This window comes from Leptonychotes weddellii, chromosome 10 (assembly GCF_054177405.1).
Source record: "Leptonychotes weddellii isolate Sample4059 chromosome 10, ASM5417740v2, whole genome shotgun sequence".
NCBI lineage: Eukaryota > Metazoa > Chordata > Mammalia > Carnivora > Phocidae > Leptonychotes > Leptonychotes weddellii.
The window spans coordinates 91,270,405-91,288,345 of NC_138378.1; the positions used below are offsets into that span (position 1 = coordinate 91,270,405).

The window sequence follows — 17,941 nt, forward strand, 5'->3', positions numbered from 1 at the left end:
TGGAGAGTTGCTGTAATACATAAATGCACCCAGGGCATCTTTAGGATGACCACCCAGCTGCGTGTGGCGTCCTGGGAGAGAGCTGGGGAAGGGACGAGAGGGGGCTGTCAGGTGGCAGGGGAGAGCAGCCTCCTGACGCTGTTTGCCTAGGAGCTGCAGGCCGTGGCACAGCAGTTCTCCCTTCCTCAGAAGCGAGTCTTGGAGGAACTGGATGGTGAGCGATGCAGCCGGCAGACAGACTGGCCGGCCCCCGGATCCCCCTGCTCTGGCCGGCCTTGGGAGACCCCTCTCATCCCCTTATCCTGGGCTCCCCCGGGCGCACCCTTGAAGAGGCAGGGACGGGGCCCAGCCGGGGAGCACAGTAGTCCCTGTTGCTGCAGGACCAGTGAAGGGCCTGGGGAGGCTGGCTGGATGGGTGAAGAAGGCCCCTAGGCCCCTGGGGGCCAGCCCTGCAGACCACCCTGTGCTCTCCAGGTGTCGGCATGAGCATTGGGAGCACCATCCACACCCAGCTCAAGAGCACTGTGTATGAAGTGCTGGCCTCAGTGAGCAGCCTGGGCCAGGGTGAGTGAGCCCAGTGTCCTGGGTGGGCGTCGCATGGGGGCAGGCCCCACCTTCACCCAGCCCAGGATTTCTTATGCTGCCTCAGCGAGCCCCTCCCCTGACTTGCTCATGGCTTTATCCTAGGATCCCCAACCTGGCTTAACTTGCCCTAGGGCAGTCTCCATTATGAACCTACAGAGGTTCATGACCCGCATCCCTTGGGTTGGGGGGAGGGGGAGGTGTTCTATCTCCCACAAGGCCTCTGAGATTGCCGGGTCCAGAAGGGGGTCTCTCAGCCCTGCAGGTCTCTGTGGATCACTTGCAAGCCCTAAACACCACGTTGGTGGAGCTGCGGAAGGGACAGCAGGACCTGGAGCCAGCCGTCCGGGAGCACCGCGAGCGCCTCCTCGCCCTGCTGCAGGAGTCCGGCTGCCAGGGCTGCACCGAGGCCCAGAGCCGAGCCCGTGCCCTGGAGCTGGGAGCTGACTTCCACCAGGTGAGGGCCCCCCGAAGGGAAGGGGGCTGCTCTGCCCGCTGCCCCGGGAGTCCTGGGTGTTTCCTGAGGCAGATTCCAGCTCCCTTCCCTCGAACAGCTCCTCCCCTCTCCACATAGCAAGGGTTAATGCTAGTCATCCCGGCAGCCTGGCGAGAGCTTTCCTGGGCCACGTGCTGTGCTGTGGGCTTCCTGTATCTTAGCTCCTTGAGTTCTCCTTGCCACCTCGGGAGGTGGGCCCCGTTTTGCATGTGAGGACAATGAGGGTTCCTCCCATCCTCCCTCAGGATTCCCCCTTAGGCCTCTCCATGGACTTTGTCATACCACCGCCCCCATTTCAGGTATCCCCTGTGGACGATGTCCTGCATCGGCTGAAGGGTGTCCCAGAGGCCAACTTCTCCAGTATGGTCCAGGAGGTGAGTGCATGCCCATTCTACCTGACTTCCCCGCCACCTGGCAGCTCACAAGTGAGGGGGCCTCATCTTCCCCCTTTGGGGGTGGGAACCCAGTTGAACCTAAGACTTGGGTCAAATCAGGGCCTTCCCTACCACAGGGCTCCCTGGGCTAGAGGCTCATGATGCTGGTTCTCGAGTGCACGCAGTCTGGTGGGGGAGGCAGGCCCGGAACTCAGAAGGAAGAGCTGGGCCCCTTGAGGTGGTGGGGGCTGGGGTGGCCAGGGAGCCAGGACACAAGCCGAGCCCTGAAGGTGCAGCCCTCAGGGCAGCTGGGCTGTGGGGGAGGGTGCCCATGAGTCAGTACCTGTGACCCAGGGCCTGGAAAATTCCAGAGTTGGGGAAATGGTGAGTCACCTGTCCTGGGTGGCTGGAGCTGAAGGTCCCAGGAGGAAGGGAACAGCAGCTGAGGCTGGAAGAGTAGGTTGGAGCTGGACTTTAGGGAGCGAGGCCTGGCGTCACACGCAGGATGGATGAAAGAGAAGAGGATGGCCAGAGGCTGCCACAGGCTCGGCGAGAGGGGTGGGGAGAGAAAGGAGGGGTCTTCCAGGAGCAATGTTTTGGGGAGCCGAGTCAGGCTGGGCTGAGGGAGCAGAGAAGAGGCCATCCACCAAGAGAACAAAGGGAGGCCTGTTTCCTGATTTCCTGAGCTGGGAGCGCTGAGTGGGATGCCCTCCCCCCCGGGCCTGGTGCTGTCAGGGGCCCCTCAAGCTGGGACCATGGGTGCGAAGCAGGACGCACAGCTGCCTTTTGTTCCGGCAGGAGAACAGCACCTTCAATGCCCTCCCGCTCCTGGTGGCCTTGCAGACGGCCAACGTGGTCAAAGGTGAGGCCCTGTCCAGGGGCCGGGTTGGCTGCCGAGCGTGCTGCTCCCACCAGAGAGGCTCATGGAGAGGGGGTGGGGCAGTAGGGGCGATGGGGGGAGGGTGCAGGCTGTCCTCCATCTGGGCCTGGTCTCTTTAGTGGGCCCTCTCTGGGGGTCCCAGAACCTCTTCTGGCCCATCCGTCTCCTCCCTGGGCTCCTGGGAGACTTCCCCCTCCCATGAGTCTCTGCTGCTTGGGGCAGAGGTGAAGAAGGTGGTGGCCCAGAAGCCTGAAGGGCTGAAGACACTGGCGGAAAGGTTCCCAGGCTGGGAGGCAGCCTCTCGCTGGAGCCGGGCGCTGAAGGAGGTGGAACAGAGTAGCCGCCCCTACCTGAAGGAGGTGCAGAGATACGAGAAATACAGGTGCCCGGGAACCCATGGGCTTGGGGATGGGATAGGCAGCCCAGCCTCTCAGGCACGCTGGGCCCCGATTTCCAGCCCTCATCAACCCCTGGCTATATTGAGCATCTGCCTCCATTTCAGCCAAGGCCCCTTACTCCTTGGGCCTCCGTCTCCACCTTGGCTATGTACCCTTGGGACCTGAGCCTGGGGAGGCAACGGGGGAGCAGTGGGCCCCCACCTAGCCATAGGTCCTATGCCAGCCCATCCTGGTGTCTCCCTTCTCGGTGACACTGCACCCTCTCTGTGGCAGGTGGATTTTGGGCTGCGTGTTGTGCTCCGCAGTCCTGCTTGTGGTGGTCTGTAACCTGTTGGGCCTCAACCTGGGCATCTGGGGACTGTCTGCCAGGGAGGACCCCAGCCGCTCGGAAGCCAAGGGCGAGGCTGGAGCCCGCTTCCTCCTGATGTAAGATGGGCTGGGGGCAGGAGAAGGGTCTCTCCCACCGGGCCGGCCGGATTCCTCTCATGCCCATGGACAGCTCCTAGTGTGGCTACAGGAGCAAGTCCTGAGAATCAAGAGGCTGAGCTCTGCTTCTGGCTCTGGCACTGACTCACTGGGTGACTCTGGGCCAATTACTAACCCATCTGGGCCTCCACGTCCTCATCTGTGTAAAAAGGTTGGACTAGAGCAGGAATGGCAAATAAGAAGCACTTCCCCCGTCCATACCAGTGGCAATTATAGTAACCAATGGGCACTCTTTCCCACTGAGCCGGACGTAGCCTCAGAATCCTTCTTAACCCAACATCTAGATAGCACTACCAACAGGGGATGGCACCAGAGGTAGAATCTGTTTGCCATCTCTGGACTAGATGTTTTCTAAGGCCGGGGACGCCACATTCAGTTGTGCATAATGGTGCCTGAACAAAGGGGTGAGTGGAGGCTGAAATCTAGTCCTTGTTCTATTCTCCAAGCCTCAAACCCTGGCTTGGGGCTGTGCCTATCCCACAGAGAAGCCCTACAGGTCAGCAGCACTGGTCCCATTCAGCCCCTCTAAGTTGCGGCCCCTACTGCGCCAGGGGGCTCTGTTGAGGGCTGAGCTCTGGAGCCGGTCATCTCCATGTGCCCTCGGCTCAGAGGCGGGCTGTCCTGTGTCTTCGAGCAAAGCAGCTACTCTCTCCTGTAGGCTGCCAGGGCCAGCCAGGGCATCAGTGATAGGTGGGAGTGGGGGGCGGGGGAGGGGGCCAGTCAGGGGGTCAGTGATAGGTGGGAGTGGGGGGCAGGGGAGGGGGGGCAGCCAGCTGTTCTGACTTCTCCCTCCTGGCCTTAGGAGGCTGAGTCCTCAAAGGGCTCTGCCCTGGGGCTGACTCGCTGACCATACTGGCCGCCCCCCCCATGTGGTGGGACAGAGGGTGTGTGGTCCAGGGTAGCCAGCCTCCTGTCTCCGACCTCAACCCCATCCCTCTGCCTTCCCCAGAGGTGTGGGCTTCAGCTTCCTCTTCGCTGCACCCCTCATCCTCCTTGTCTTTGCCACCTTCCTGGTGGGCGGCAATGTGCAGACTCTAGTGTGTCAGAGCTGGGAGAGCAAAGAGCTCTACAAGGTGACCCTGCCTGCCCTGCTCTAGGGCCCAGAGGGAGGGGGAGGGGACCAGGCTCTAGGGGAACCGGGGGTGGCCTTGCCCTCAGCCTGCTCAGGGCCCTTTTCTCTTTGCCCCATTTCCAGTTTGCAGACACCCCAGGGAACTTGCCCCCATCCATGAACTTGTCTCAGCTTCTTGGCCTGAAGAAGAACATCAGCATCCTCCTGGCCTATCAGTGAGTGGGAAGCCTCTGCTGGGGGACAGGGTGTGGGGAGGAGCTGAGGTAGCGGATGTCAGCCCCCACCTGCTGTCCTTCTCTCCCATCTTCGAAGTCCATTATTCCTCCCCAGGCAATGCAGGGAAGGGGCCGCGCTCTGGAGCATCCTGCAGCTCAATGGCTCCTATGATCTGGAGAAGCACCTGAATATCAGCCAGGTAAGGGAAACTTCTGGAAGGCTGTGGAGATCCCTCCTGCAGAACCCCCCTCCTCTGGCCTTGCCTCTGTGGTGGGACCATCTTATTGAACCCGAGAAGTCTGCAAGAGTGATGGAGATACCTCAGGGGGCAGAGGCCTCAGGTGCAAGCTCAGGGCCTGGCCCAGGGCGAGAGCCCAGGATGGTTTCTAGGGTGTGTGGGAGGATGGATGAATGCCTAGAGGCACAGCTCCGAACACTGTGCTCCAAGAAGAACTGAACACAGTTGAGGCTGTAGCAGGAAGGGCTGGTGACAGTGAGTGACAGGGCTAGGGTGTGCGTGTCCTTACTGAGGACAGGCATTGGTTGGAATGCTGTGGTCGGTAGTGGGGTGGTTGGGGATGGGGTGTGACAGTGAAAACAATGGTGATGATGTTGGGAGTCCCTGGAGGATGGCTCACCAGAGGCCCTCCGCTGAGCTCCCACAGCCGTAAAGGTGGGCCAGGGAAGCTATTTTATAGTGGGTGGCCAGGGAAGGTCTGTGTTGCTGTCCACTAGCCAGAAAGGTGCTGGTGGAGAGCTAGGTCTTGGTGGGGGTGGGTTGGAGTGGGGGCAGGTGAGAAGCAGAGACCTCCTGGGAAACTGTCTGGGGCTGGAAGTTTCCAAGGTGGGGGTCCTGGATATGCAGAAGGAGGGCCCTGTGGGCCTGGTGTCTCCTCACCTAGGAGAGCAGCTCTGGGGTCCTGGCTCAGCAACTGGGCATGCCCTCACCCTGGCCCCCCGCCCCCCCTCAGTACACTGCCAAGCTGCAGCAGGAGTTGCAGAACCTCAAAGTAGACATGAAGAATCTGGACCTGCTGAGCCCAGCCGCCCACCGGGACCTGGAAGCCCTGCAGAGCAGTGGGCTTGAGAAAATCCACTATTCCAGCTTCCTCGTTCAGGTCAGCAGGGAGCACCTCAGGCCAGACCATGGCAGACAGGGGGGCTTGCAGAGGAGCTGGGCCAAGGGGTGGTATGTTATGTCATCACAGCCCTCCCCATTCCCTCCACTTTTCTACATGTCCCTGGGGGGGGTCTCTTCCTGTTGGGGGTGTCCGCACACCATGCGCCTCCTGCCTGTCCCGGTGCCCCCATCTGGGCTGGGCAGGAATGAACGGGCTCCCACCCAACAGCACGTGTCGCTGTTCATGGTCCTGAACCCACTGCTGTGGCGAATGCTGGTGGGAGGTGGTCTCCTCATTGGGTTACACAAAAGGCGTCTCATTGTTTGTTTGTTTTTCTATCCTAATAGAAAATTCCTGATATATTTCACAGTTTCAGGCCAAACCCACTGTGAGCCGTGTGTCACGATAGACTTAGCTGGTGCGGGGTACTTCTGAATAGATTGGGAATTTGAGGGCTGGGGGAGCCAGCGTGCATTCCCTGTTGGCCTCTCCTGTCTGTCTCCAGATCCAGAAGCCTGTGGTGAACACCAACATGGAGAAGCTGGCCCAGGAGCTGGAAGAATTGGCCCAGACCCAAGTGAGAAGGGGCCAGAGACCCCACTGGGCAGGCAGGACTCAGAGAGAGGCCTGGGAGGTGGGAGAGGGTGGGAGGGCTTAGACTGGGGAGGGACACGAAGACAAAGGCAGGGGATTGTGAGGTTCCCACCAGTGAGCGCTGAGGCTCTGGGTCCCTGGGGCGGGCTTAAGAGTTTTACAGTATCAATTCTGACTTAAGCTCTACCTCCAATGGGCTGTGTGGCCATGGGCAGGTCATTCAGTATCTCTGGGCCTCGGTTTCTTCATCTGTAAAGTGGATTATCCTCCACCTCAGATCAGATGAAGTGACTGGTCTGACGTCATACAGTGGGGCAAGCATTTCTAAGTGCACACTGCTCATGGAGTCTGTTGGGGCAGGTGTGAGGACAGTGCTATGGACTAGATGTCATGATAGTTATCCTCAAGAAGCTTAAACTACTGGAAAAAAATAGCATTTTGTATTTCTAAATATTTAGAGCTTAAAAAGTGCTCTTTGAGACATGACTCCACACTAAGCACTCAGGTGGGTAGAATGAGGAGTATTCCTGTTTTAGGAGATACCACTGCACCTCAGACAAACTCAGTGTGGCTGGCTTAGAGGCACCTAGTAAGCTAGTGGTAGACCTAGAACTTGGGCTCAGTGCCTCCAAACCTGGATCAGGCCCAGGAGCTTAAGGAGGCCTCGGTTTTCTGCCTCTGAGCCCAGCACTTTCCACATCTTCTCAGTATGTCTGACTGAACAGTTGGGTAAAGCATATGTTGGCAGAGGCTGTCCTGTCCCTGGCAGAGTACCATTCTCATCTCTGTCTCCCCTCAGGGCAGTTCTGTGCTGGGGAAGCAACTGCAGGAGGAGGCCCAAGGGCTCAAAAACCTCTATCAGGAGAAGGTTCTCCCCCAGCAGAGCCTTGTGGTAAGTTTGGAGGCCCAGGGAGCCTGGAACCCGGGGAAGAGGAGAGGCAGGGAGGGCTAAAAGAGGAGGGAGGGGCGGGAAACTTTCTTCTCTATGCATCCCTTCCCTTAACCAGCCCTGCTCTCTCCTCCACAGGCCAATCTCAACCTCACTGTCAGGGCCCTGGCATCCTCAGCCCCGAATCTCCAGGTGGCTGCTGGGGATGGGGAGGGTCGGGTGGAGCAGGTTGGCAAGAGAGGGAAAAGGAAGGGCCCTGCTGGCTTGGGATCTCATCTGCTCTGCTGAGTCCCCCTGGAGGTTGAGGATAGGGGGTGGGAAGAAATGGGGGTGGGTGGGCAGATCCTTAAAGACCACTGTCTTTGGCCTCTGTGTCTTAGGGCCTAACACCCCCAACCCAAGGTGAGTATGTGTGCGTGAGATGTTGAATTAAGGAATGGGTGAGTGAATGCATGGCTGCTCCTGACTGAGCAGGGCGCTGAATCAAGCCTTTCTCCTTTCCCCCAGATGGAGACCTCTGGTGTCTTGGACAAGGTCGCTTACCTAAAAGGAGAGCTGCCTACCTGGGCCACCAGGATCTTGAGGAATGTGAGTGGGACATGGGACAGGGGCAGGGGGGCTGCCACATAGTCAGAGATGGACCGAGGTGCTAAAGCACATGGAGCGTCCGCCCAGGCTTCTCCTCCACCCTGTCCCCTCACTGTGGCTCCCAGGAAAGCCAGCTCGGCCTGTCCTGCTGGTGCCGGGCATGGGGGGCGGTGGGGGCTGGTTCCTGGGACACCTACCAGCCGTGGGCTCCTCTCTCTCCTGCAGGAAAGTGAGTGTTTCCTGACCCGGGAGGTGGGTTACTTCTCCCAGTACGTGGCCTGGGTAAGAGAGGAGGTGAGTGGGGGTCCAGGCCCTCCCGGCCTCAAGCAGGCTCCTGGCGGCATCGGCTTTCCACACTCTTGCATCCCTCCTCTGTCCCCTAAAGCCCCTGGGGGTGCCCTAGGCTTTCAGCATTGAACCCAAACTCTGCGTCTGGCATCTGCACCCCTGCTTCCTGGTGGGGCTCTGCTCACTCAGCCTCTGCCGCAGCCCTTCTCTGAGGCCTGAGTGTGAGCTGGGCCAGCCGTGGCTCTCTAGAACCTTGCCCCTGTGCCCTTCCTCATGCGGACCCTTTGCCCAGCTCTCCAAGCGCACCGCCTCCTGCAGGCCTGTGCTGACCACGGCCTCTGCAAGCTGTCTGGCATGCACACTGGGCGGGTGTGGTCTTGCTGAACCCCGAGTGTGCGTGTGCGTGTGCATGTGTATGGGGGGCATAGGCATGTGCGTGCACACCACCCGTGGGGCTCTCCACCGAGGGTGTGAACTTAAAGAACAGTCCTGGGCACACAGTAGAGGCTTAATCCAGCCTGGCAAATGGGATGGAAGAGGCAGCAGCAGAGCGATGAGCCTGTGTCGGTGTGTCTTCGTCTCTGTGTCCCTGCGTCCACGTGTCTGCATATAGCTGTGCAGTGGCTCCCCCGACTGTGTCCCCAGACCTCTCTCTGTCCCTGGCACCCTCTTTCTCCGAATGTGGGGTGTGCACCCGTGCATCTGAGCGTCTCTGCATGTGCCTGCCTTGTGTCCACACTGCAGGTGACTCAGCACATTGCCACCTGCAAACCTCTTTCCGGAGCCCTGGACAATGGCCGTGTGGTCCTGTGTGACATGATGGCCGACCCCTGGGTGAGTGCCTCCAGCTCCTCAGGGCTCGTGGACTTCCTCCAGGCCTGCACACCAGACCTTCCCCTCAGCCCCAAGAATGCTTCCCCGTGCCCCTCGCTGACTCAGTGGGAAGACTGGGGCTGGGAAGAAGTCGCTGCCTAGCCACAGCGAGCTGACCTCACACCCTCTGTTCTAGAATGCCTTCTGGTTCTGCCTGGCATGGTGCACCTTCTTCCTGATCCCCAGCATCATCTTTGCTGTCAAGACCTCCAAATACTTTCATCCCATTTGGAAACGCCTCAGGTGAGGAGGCTGCCAGGACTGAGGGGGACAGCTGGGGTCCAGGAAGGAGTCCTTCTAGTCGCTGGGTACTGATCCCCTGCCACACCCCCTCCAGAGGCCTCCCCGGCAGAGGAGGCTCATGCCTAGCTCTGAAGAGTCACACGCTCTGAGCAACTCCAGGGCCAGGAAGTTCTTTCGTATGTCTGCCCTATAATCTGCTTGTTGCAACACATCCCCTCCAGGCACAGCTTTTTGGAACTCTTCCTACCCCTGGAAAGCTTCTACGGTGGGAAAATCGGGCTCTGGGCTTGTCCCTGTGTCGGGGCTGAGGGTCTGTGTCTGGGGGCTCACTCACTTTCTTTTTGTGACATCACAGTTCCACCAGCTCGGAGGAGACTCAGCTCTTCCACATCCCCCGGGTCACCTCCCTGAAGCTGTAGGGCCCCAGTGGGTAAGTTTCCCCACCTGCTTCGTTCCTTGGTGCCGGGAGTGGGGCATAGGAAGGGAAGGGATGGGTTTGGGATCTGGGGTCTCTAGGGCCCAGGAGGGCAGGAAGGTTCTGGGACTTGGTGGGGTCTGAGTGTTGGATCTGGCCCACTCAGCCTGAGCCCTGCCTTCCCCACCTTCTCCCTCACCTTTGGTTCTTAATCCATAACAGGGGTATTTGCTGGCTGCAAGGTGATGCCTGGGGCTGCCTGCCTTCCTCCTCCTTTGATTTGCCCTGGACCAGAGGACTTGCTGTTGCTCAGAGCCCAGACTGGCATCAGGCCTGGATTGTCCTTCAACTCCAGTTACCTGACCCCATTTTGCCTATTTCTTCCCCCCCTTCCTTGCTGCTCATGAACCCCTTTTTTCATTCTCAGAAGCACATTTAACTTTTGTTGGGCTACAGGAGCCAATAGATTCTTCCAGATATCGATCCCTTATCCTCCTCGCTGCAACATATTAGCACCAGCGGGAGCCTGTTCTCCATCTATTGGAACCCCTTCCTCAGCCCCGTGGGTGAGACAGAGGCCCTGCCCAACCCCATTCTGTCACCATCTGTCCCATCCCCTGCCACACCTCCCCCCCGCTCCTTACCAAGCTCCTGCCCCTTTTCATCATCTGACCTGCCCACCTATCCAACTCCACTCTGCCCCAGCCCTTACATCCTCCCCGCCGGGGAAACCTTTTTCCCTGCTTTGTCCCCTTTCTACCTTATCCCACTACCTTGCTGGCACCCAGGGACCCCTCCTGCCCAACTAAGCTAATCAGGTAAAGCCATCAAGCAGGCCAGGGGACGCTAGGGCTCTCTGCCTCATGGCCCTCGAGCCCTCCACTGCCCAGACACCTGGACCCTCCACAGGCCCTGGCCTGGATTTCTGGCCACCCTGTGGGTTGAGGGAGGCCTGTCTGAAGGCTGAGCCCCTTGCCTGCACCCTGGGTTGGAAATAGTGCTTTGTCCTGCAGCTCCTCTCTGAGCACTGTCTCCCTAGGAAGGGACCTGGGACACAGGCCAGAGTGGGGGGGGTCACCCCCAGCTCCCCAGAAGGTAGCCTCTTTGACAACCCCCACCCAGCTTTCCCAGGAGAGACCTGGTGGCCACAACTGGATTTTGTACTGTGGCCATTACTCTTTCTATCCTATGCATGAGGCCTAGTCCATCCTGTGTCTTCTCTGCATGCTGGATGCTGAGTCCCAGAAACAGGGAAAAGGAGAAGGAGAGAGAAGAGATGGACAAAACCTCAGATCCATTAAAGTGTTATCACTTCCTAAGCCTTGGCCTTGGATGTCTGACACCAGCTCAGGCTAGGGCCCTCTATGCAGTTGGTGTTTAATGAGTTTTTTTGGAGAGGAAAATCCAAGACTTCCTCTGACTGTAGACATCCAGGATTACCCCAGCAATCAGCAGATGGGGAGTGGGACCCACTCTGGGAGCAGGCAGACCTGGCTGCACGTCCTGGCTTTAATGCTTGGTAGCTAGGACCCCTTGAACATGTTCTCTGTGTTCCCTAGACCTCAGTGTCTCCACTTCTAAATCGGAGAAAATAGTCATGACCGCCTCCTAGGGCTATGAAAAATGTGAATTGCATGGAAAACTCTTGGCAGGAGCCTGGCACAGAACAAATGCTCAGATGCTGCTTTTTTTTTTTTTTTTTTTTGCCGTGACCGCTCTGGGCCATGGGCCGAGCTGGGTCTTGGCAGGTACAAAGGAGGAGGGAGATGGGTCCCTGTTCAAAGGTGCGAAGCCCTTTAAGATTGTAGTCTGCTGAGTTTCAGGGGGTGTTTATGTTGAATTGCATCTTACAAGCCAGCAACAGATCTACTACTAGAAATTAGGATGGTGGGTACACAACCTATGGTCCCTGTTGCAAGCACACTCCAAGCAGGCATCCTTGAATGAGGCACAACTGCTTTTTTTTTTTTTTTTGGCTTTTCCCAAAGCTTTTTGGGCTTGTTTCTCATCTGTTGCCCTATGCAGGGAACTGTGGCGCCCTGCATGTTAAGAATGAAATTGATGGGATGAAAATAGAGAAAACAATTAAAAAATAATTTCCAGTTCTCTATCTTATCTTTTTGATATGTGAGCATACCGCACATGGTTATTTTAAAATTTAATAACTTCCTAATATGGAACCTCTTGGAGTCTATTTCTAGTGTCTGTTGTTTATCTTGGTTTTTGTTGGTTTTGCCTTGTCTCCTCACATACTTGGTGATTTTTGATTGAATGCCACACATTGCATCTGAAAACCTATACAGAAATAATCTGAGGCATAGGATGAAGTTATCTATCATCTCAAGGATTATGTTTACATCTGGTGGATGGCTTGGGATCTAGCAAACCAGGATTGTTTTAAACTAGTTTCAGGACTGAGATGATTTGCAGTCCCTTGGGGTGCTGGTCTATTTCCAGTTCATTTGTATCCTGGGGGTGAATCCCTCTGGGGTCCCAACCCAAAGCATAAAAGATTTGCCAGGCACCCCCTCCTCTTGGTGGGCCTCATTTTTACCTCTAACAGCTCTCTGCTCAGTACTTTTGTAGTGTCTTCGGGGATCAGCGGATCTCCCAGGGAGAAAGTAGCTTCAAATGTCAGGCACGTGTCTCCGGGTTTCCTTCTTTTCCTTCTGGGCACAGAATTGTGCCCAGTGATTCTTTACTCCCTTGTTTAGTCTCTGATACCTCCAATCAAACTTAAAAGTAGATATTTTGAGTAGCTTTTAAGTTGTCCTTAGTTGGGAATTTAGGCCAAATTACCTAGTTCACCATGATCAGAAGTAGGAGTTCTACAAAATTAACGGATTCCCACCCCCGCCCCGACTCGGGAAAGGCTTTCACTCATTGAATCTAGGTTCCAGGGACCTTCACCCAGCCAACTGAACAGTGACTGTTCAAAGGAGCTTGGTTTGTTAGGGCCTTGCAGGGCCTTGCACTGTAGGCCCTGGTAACTGGGGATGGGGGTGGTACTCAGCAGGTGACAGAGAGATAAAAATAGCTACAGAGAAAAATATATTACATATTTTCTCAGTTTTAAAAATGCTGGAATCCTAAAATGCTCATCCTACTTTCTGTGTAAAACAAAGCCCCTTTGTGGTCACATTCTCTTCTGTTTTCACAACATTCCCTCAAGGCGGTGGGGATTTTCATGCTTGTTTCACTGTTGAGCAAACGAAGCTCTGGAAAGCTATGGGACAGAGTCAGGGTCTCACAAGTTGAAGCCCAGCCAGGCTTTGGATTCAGGTCCTCCAGTTCTGGTGGCCTTTCCTTCTTTTCCTTCTGGGCACACTGCCAGTTCCAATTCCCCAGGGCTGTGTGGGAGGGAGGCCCTGTCTCCAAGGAGATTTGATCCAAGTGTCCTTGCTGTCCCTGTGGCAGCAGGGATGACAGATTGAAGGCCCTGGGACATGCCAGATGCTCCAGCCTGGCCATCCCAGAGGAAAGGCCCCGTGGGCCATGAGTGCCAGATTCCGCCAAAGAAATGCCACATCGGCCAGGCCTTCTGAGGTGCCAGGTGTCTGGCCAGGGCAGTTCCAGCTGGCTCCAGTGTGCAGAGGAAGGGCGGTGTGGGAAGGGGCCCACTCAGGCCACCTGAGGGGACAAAGACAGTTAACATTTATTGAGTTCTGAGAATGAAGCAGGAAGTGTGCTAAGCACTTCCCATGAATTAGCTCAGATGCGAGCACTGTTGTTCACCTCTTTATGACTGCGAAAACTAAGGCCCAGAGACTGGATGAGAGCTGAGTAGAAGGGGCACAGTTTCCCAGAGGCATCAACCAATGATGGTGGCATTTCCAGCAGTATCTGAATTCTCTGGGGTCAGCCTGTGTTCCGGCTCTGGAGGGTCATGGACGGTGTCCCTCTTTTCCACCCTCCTAGAGTCAGGACCTCTCTACTTGTCTCTCCTGGTGCCCTGTCTCCCAGGCCTAAACACCAGGGATTGAGCTGGGAGGTGTGGCCAGCCTGGTCCACGCACCAGGTGCTGCTGGATTGAAGCCTCTTCCCTGTGGCCCCCAATCCCTCCTTGCCCTTCCTGGATGGGCCACTGCTGGAGAAGTGAGCATTCCCCCATCTTACAAATGCTGCCAGACTACTGCAGCACCCTGGGGGAGGAAGGGGGGCCGTGCGCTGAGAGCTGACCCCACCCCAGCACCGGGCTCTGCCCACGAGTGATACAGAATTTAGGTGGCCTGAACCCTCACCACACTGAGGATACTCAAGAGTCAGGTGTTGAGGTTAGAGGAGGGAGATTTTGAGGTGAGCGGAGCCCAAGGGGAGGGCTGGGATGCCCCCCCACCCAGCCAAAAGGAAGGGGGCTTCGGAGAGAGCTTCACGGTGTCCCCTGCACTTTGAGAAATCGGGTGGACTGATATCTCACCTGCACACTCTAGAGAGCCGGAGACAGGCTGGGCTGCTGGCCCAGGTGAGGGATCGTGTGAGGGGGGTCCAGTGGGCTCTCAGGCCAGGTCCCAGGAGGCTGCCTGAAGCGTGAACAGACCACAGCAACAGAAGGTGGAGCCGCCACAGGGAGTCCGGGCTCCTTGGTGCCCTGAGGCCCCTGTGAAATAGCCCGGGGTGGGGGGGGGTGGCCAGGCCCCGAGGACCCGTGGAGGGCCTGCGGGAGGGAGGGGCGTAGCTTTAAGCCTCCCACACCAGAGCGCATTGCAGGGCAGCTCCGTTCCAGTGGGCTGCAGGCCCCACCCACCAGTCACCCTATGTGGTTCCAGGCAAGGGGGTGGAGAACCGTCGCATCCCCCCACCAAGCAGCTCCCTGGGCCTGCCAGGTGTCCATCCCGCCACCTGAGGGCGGGCAGAAGAAGAGATTTCCAGGATCAGTAGTGACAGTGACGTCCCAGTTCCACAGCTGTGCTGGTGCGATGTCACGGTGACATCCCCGAGTGCTGTGGCAAGTGGAGGAAGGCTGTTTGGGGGCCACATACACTTCTGGAGCTCTTGTGAGGAGGGGACTCCCCATGTCCATCTCCACCCAGAGCGGCCTCCCTCACAGGCAGAGGCTCTTGGTGGGGTGAGGGCCCAAACCCAGAAACCGTATTGAGGATCTTTCTCTCTCTCTTTCTCCCCCTGCACTACCCCCGCTTGGCCAGGGGCAGGCAGAGCCAGGGCCCCCTAAAAAAGACCCAGGAAAAGGATACAGACTGGGGGCTCCATGGAGCCAGGTTTGGAGTCCCTGAGGATGAGGAATTTGAACTTGGGCCTGCAGTGGAGAGGATAGTGAGCAACAATTGAGGAAGATCCAGAAGACCCAAGACTCGTGGTGTGGGCCCCTCACCAAGGGGGGATGAGAGGATAGCCCCCAGCCAGCCGAAAGTGCTTGCCCCTGCCTCCTCTCAAATGTTGTTACACAAGGAAACAGCCTTCTCCAGGCTTGAAAGGATCCCTTCCTGTCCCCCTTCCAAACTCCCCATCCTTGGGCTCCCCCTCCTAACTGCCAATGTGAGAAAAACCATAGCTGAAACCCGTCAGGCTGAAGTGTGTGCAGCCCACAAGGTAAGCCTCTCTTGCAGCCTTTCCTAACCTTTTTTGGGTCTGATACACTGCCAAAGAATCTGGAAACTCCCCGACTCCCTCTTGGGGTAAGTTTGCTGATGCCCACAAGCCCACACCACTGTCAGGGCCTCCCAGCCCCACTGAGGCCCGTGTGAGGAGCCCTGCTCCTGGACTCCTCCCCCTCCACTCCCTCCTGCCCTTTCTCATTCCTGCATCCCCCAAGGGCCCAGTGAGGGAGTCCAGCTGGAAGTGCCTGGGGCTCTGGAAAAGCCCTGAGGGTGTGGGAGCTAGAGGGGGGCAGGAAGGGGCCTGTAGTGGGGCAAGGATCACGGCAGGGGCACACATACCCCAGATGAGCATTTGTATGAGGGACACCTCATTGATGGCAGCTGCAGTGGGATGTCCCCAAGGCCCACTCACCAAGGGGGGATGAGTGGGCTTGGGGCTTGGCCGAGGAGGGCAGCTGTCCTGTTCTGTCGCAGCTCAAAGCTCCTTCCCTTGGAAGAAAGCATCCTGAGTAGGGGAAGTTCAGCGAGTGTCCCAAGTAGCAGGTGGGTGATTCTACAGAGGGCCATGCTGGTCTGGGGAGTCGCTTCTTTGGGGTGCAGCCTCCTCACACCATGCCCTGAGTCAGACCAGGCCTGTCCTAGATGGTGTGGTGGGGGTTTCCTAGCTGATGCATGGGACATGCGAGGTAGGGTGGGATCTTATCCACCATGGTCACTTTGGAACGAAAGGAACACCGTGGGTACTGGCTTTGTCCCTTTCTGGCCTATGACCCTGGGCAAATCCTTTAACTTTTTTGGGTCTCGTTTTCATCATCTGCAAAGTGAGATCGTGACACTTTCCTCCCAGGGCCACTGTGAAGACAGAATGTTCAGTGAGTCCCTGCTTATGGGAGCTTTGCTCAGAGCAGAGGAGGCCAGTGGGCAAGGACTTGGCCCCAGAGAGCTTGGCCTCTGACCAACAGCTTCTCACCCTCGTTCTGGGGCTCCCAGCATGAGGTGCAGCCTGTCCAGCAGGACAGGACCCCTGGGCTGTCTCCTGCCCTGGAAACAGCCCTCCTTGCCTCAGTGGGTCAACAACTCCAGACTATTTTCTGCCCCTGAGGATCTGAAAGTTGGAGCTAATTGGCTGACTCAAAAAAAAAAAAAAAAGGAAGGGAGTGCAAATTCTCTCGTGCATGCTGCAAAGGAGGGGGGGGGTGTCTCTGGCTCTGTTTCCATGGAAACCACTGACACAAGCTGGCTCCTCGGGGTGCAGAAAAGGGAAACTTGGCAGAGGTTTTGGGCACCTGGCTCCTGGGTGGTTTCCCAGGGCTGAGCAAATGGCCAGGAGTCTGCCCTCCCAAGGGGCAGGAAGGATTCCCCTCCCAAACTCAGGGGCCCTCACCCTTTTCCTCCAGCACCACCACCCCCAGGAGATCTGGCAAGGTCCCTCAGCCTCCCTAATGTGGTCCCACCCTCAGGCCCACCCGTGGGGACAGATGACAGGCCCTGGAGGCACAGGCTGCCTTGGGATATAAGGAGTGCAGGAGGGCTGCCCACTGCAAGGTCCCATGTGGGAGGGAGGCAGTTGAGGGTGGGGGGGGACAGATGAAAGAGCGGGAAGGACCCCTGTGTGTGACCCGAGTAATGTGGCCATGGCAGCTTCACCTTTTCCGGTGGTGAGCTCCCATCAGTGAGGCCATTTCCCACCCAGAGACCCAGAATGATGTCCCCAGAAAGGATGCCCAGCACCAGGGGTGGCCAGGGGATGTCTGTAGGGCAGCGGGAGGGACACCAGGAAGATCCCAGGCCTAGGTGGAGCCAGATCCCTCTTTGTAGCCCATCTTGACCAAGACAGCCTGAGGTTGTCTGTGGGGGGCAGCAGGGAGGGGAGGGGCTGGCCTGTTCTGGAACTGCCTCAGGGGAGGCTCTCCAGGCTCCCCCCCCCACCCCTCCAAATACCCCGTGGGTACGGGGCGGGGGCTCTCCTCCCCCCAGTGGAAGCTCTCTGCACCCACCACTCCACCCTCCTGTGACTGAGGTAGGGGAGCAGGGAGTGTGTGTGTTAGAGAAAGAGACAGACAGCGGGGGGTCGGGGGGGGGGGGGTGGGCACAGAGAGAGCCGCGGGCCCTGCAACAGGAGCAGGGCCAGAGCCAAGAGCCCGGGAAAGGGGCTTCAACAGGCTCAGAGGGACGGATTAGGAACCATTTATACCCAGAGTGGAACAGAGAGCCAGGGAAGGGGACTGAGAATCTGTCAGAGAGGGGTGGGGAGGGAGAGAGGGAGGGAGAGAGGGAAAGCGACACCGAGGGAGGGAGAGGGCTTGAGGGAGGCAGAGCAGAAGGGGTGGAGCGGGGAGAAGCAGGCGGGGCGGGAGGGGTGGGCAGGGGGCGGGCGCGGAGCCGCCCGTAACGATTACGTGTAGGGCCGTGCAAACATGCGGCAGCCGCCCGCCAGCGCGGCCGTCCTGATCTCAGCGGCAAAGAGGGGAGGCCGGCCACAGTTTCCTTCAGCGCCCAGGATGCATCGGGCGAAGGTAGGCGCCGGCGGGGCTGGGGGCTCTCACCCAGGGGTGGGGAGCCAGGGCTTCCGAGGGTGGCCCTAGACCAAGGGAGCCTTGTGCTTCCTCCTTTGACCTCAAGCGCTGTCGTCCCCTGTAGGGTCACTTTTGAAAAAGTAAGTGTCGGGGTGTCCCGTCTGGGAGGCTAGCCGTCCGGGGCCCCCTCTGGACCTGAGAGGCTTTAGGTGTTTGTGGGGTAGCAGCTGGACAGAAGAGGAGCTTGGGGTCAGGCATGTGTCTGGTGCTGCTTGTCAGGTCCCCGGGGCAAGGGCCAGAGCAGCTTGACCCTGACCCTGAGCCTGACCCAGACCCTGAGCCTGGGCCCACAGCC

The 17,941-nt window shown here is 58.0% G+C and overlaps 2 protein-coding genes across 3 annotated transcripts in view; both read left to right on the forward strand.

Moving 5' to 3' along the window:
* The first annotated feature begins 62 nt into the window (after positions 1-62).
* PROM2 (prominin 2) lies at positions 63-10,834 on the forward strand. 2 transcript variants are annotated; one of them, XM_031025596.2, is made up of 20 exons: positions 63-214; positions 475-564; positions 840-1,039; positions 1,378-1,452; positions 2,251-2,314; positions 2,555-2,714; positions 3,004-3,156; positions 4,166-4,289; positions 4,412-4,503; positions 4,619-4,703; positions 5,476-5,622; positions 6,131-6,202; positions 7,019-7,111; positions 7,247-7,300; positions 7,616-7,696; positions 7,922-7,990; positions 8,729-8,818; positions 8,994-9,100; positions 9,456-9,530; positions 9,738-10,834. In XM_031025596.2, exons 2-19 carry the CDS (start codon positions 483-485, stop codon positions 9,517-9,519), a joined length of 1,812 nt encoding a protein of 603 aa, XP_030881456.2. In that variant the 5' UTR covers positions 63-214; positions 475-482; the 3' UTR covers positions 9,520-9,530; positions 9,738-10,834. The 2 variants fall into 2 exon arrangements, with proteins under 2 accessions (XP_030881456.2, XP_081652965.1); XM_081796839.1 differs by lacking the exon at positions 63-214 and having other exon boundaries at positions 848-1,039.
* Positions 10,835-17,476: 6,642 nt separating this feature from the next.
* The window catches only part of KCNIP3 (potassium voltage-gated channel interacting protein 3), an 81,599-nt gene continuing 81,134 nt past the window's right edge, over positions 17,477-17,941 (forward strand). The window contains exon 1 of the mRNA XM_081796840.1: positions 17,477-17,586. Coding sequence (XP_081652966.1) covers positions 17,488-17,586 — 99 coding nt within the window. The 5' untranslated portion in view covers positions 17,477-17,487. The remainder of the gene's footprint in view (positions 17,587-17,941) is intronic.

Coding starts and splice junctions, on each gene's coding strand:
- PROM2 (XM_031025596.2), top strand. CDS start 483: ATGAGCATTGGGAGCACCATCCACACCCAGCTCAAGAGCACTGTGTAT. Junction 1,453..2,250: donor TCTCCAGTATGGTCCAGGAG/GTGAGTGCATGC, acceptor TTGTTCCGGCAG/GAGAACAGCACCTTCAATGC. Junction 8,819..8,993: donor ACATGATGGCCGACCCCTGG/GTGAGTGCCTCC, acceptor CCTCTGTTCTAG/AATGCCTTCTGGTTCTGCCT.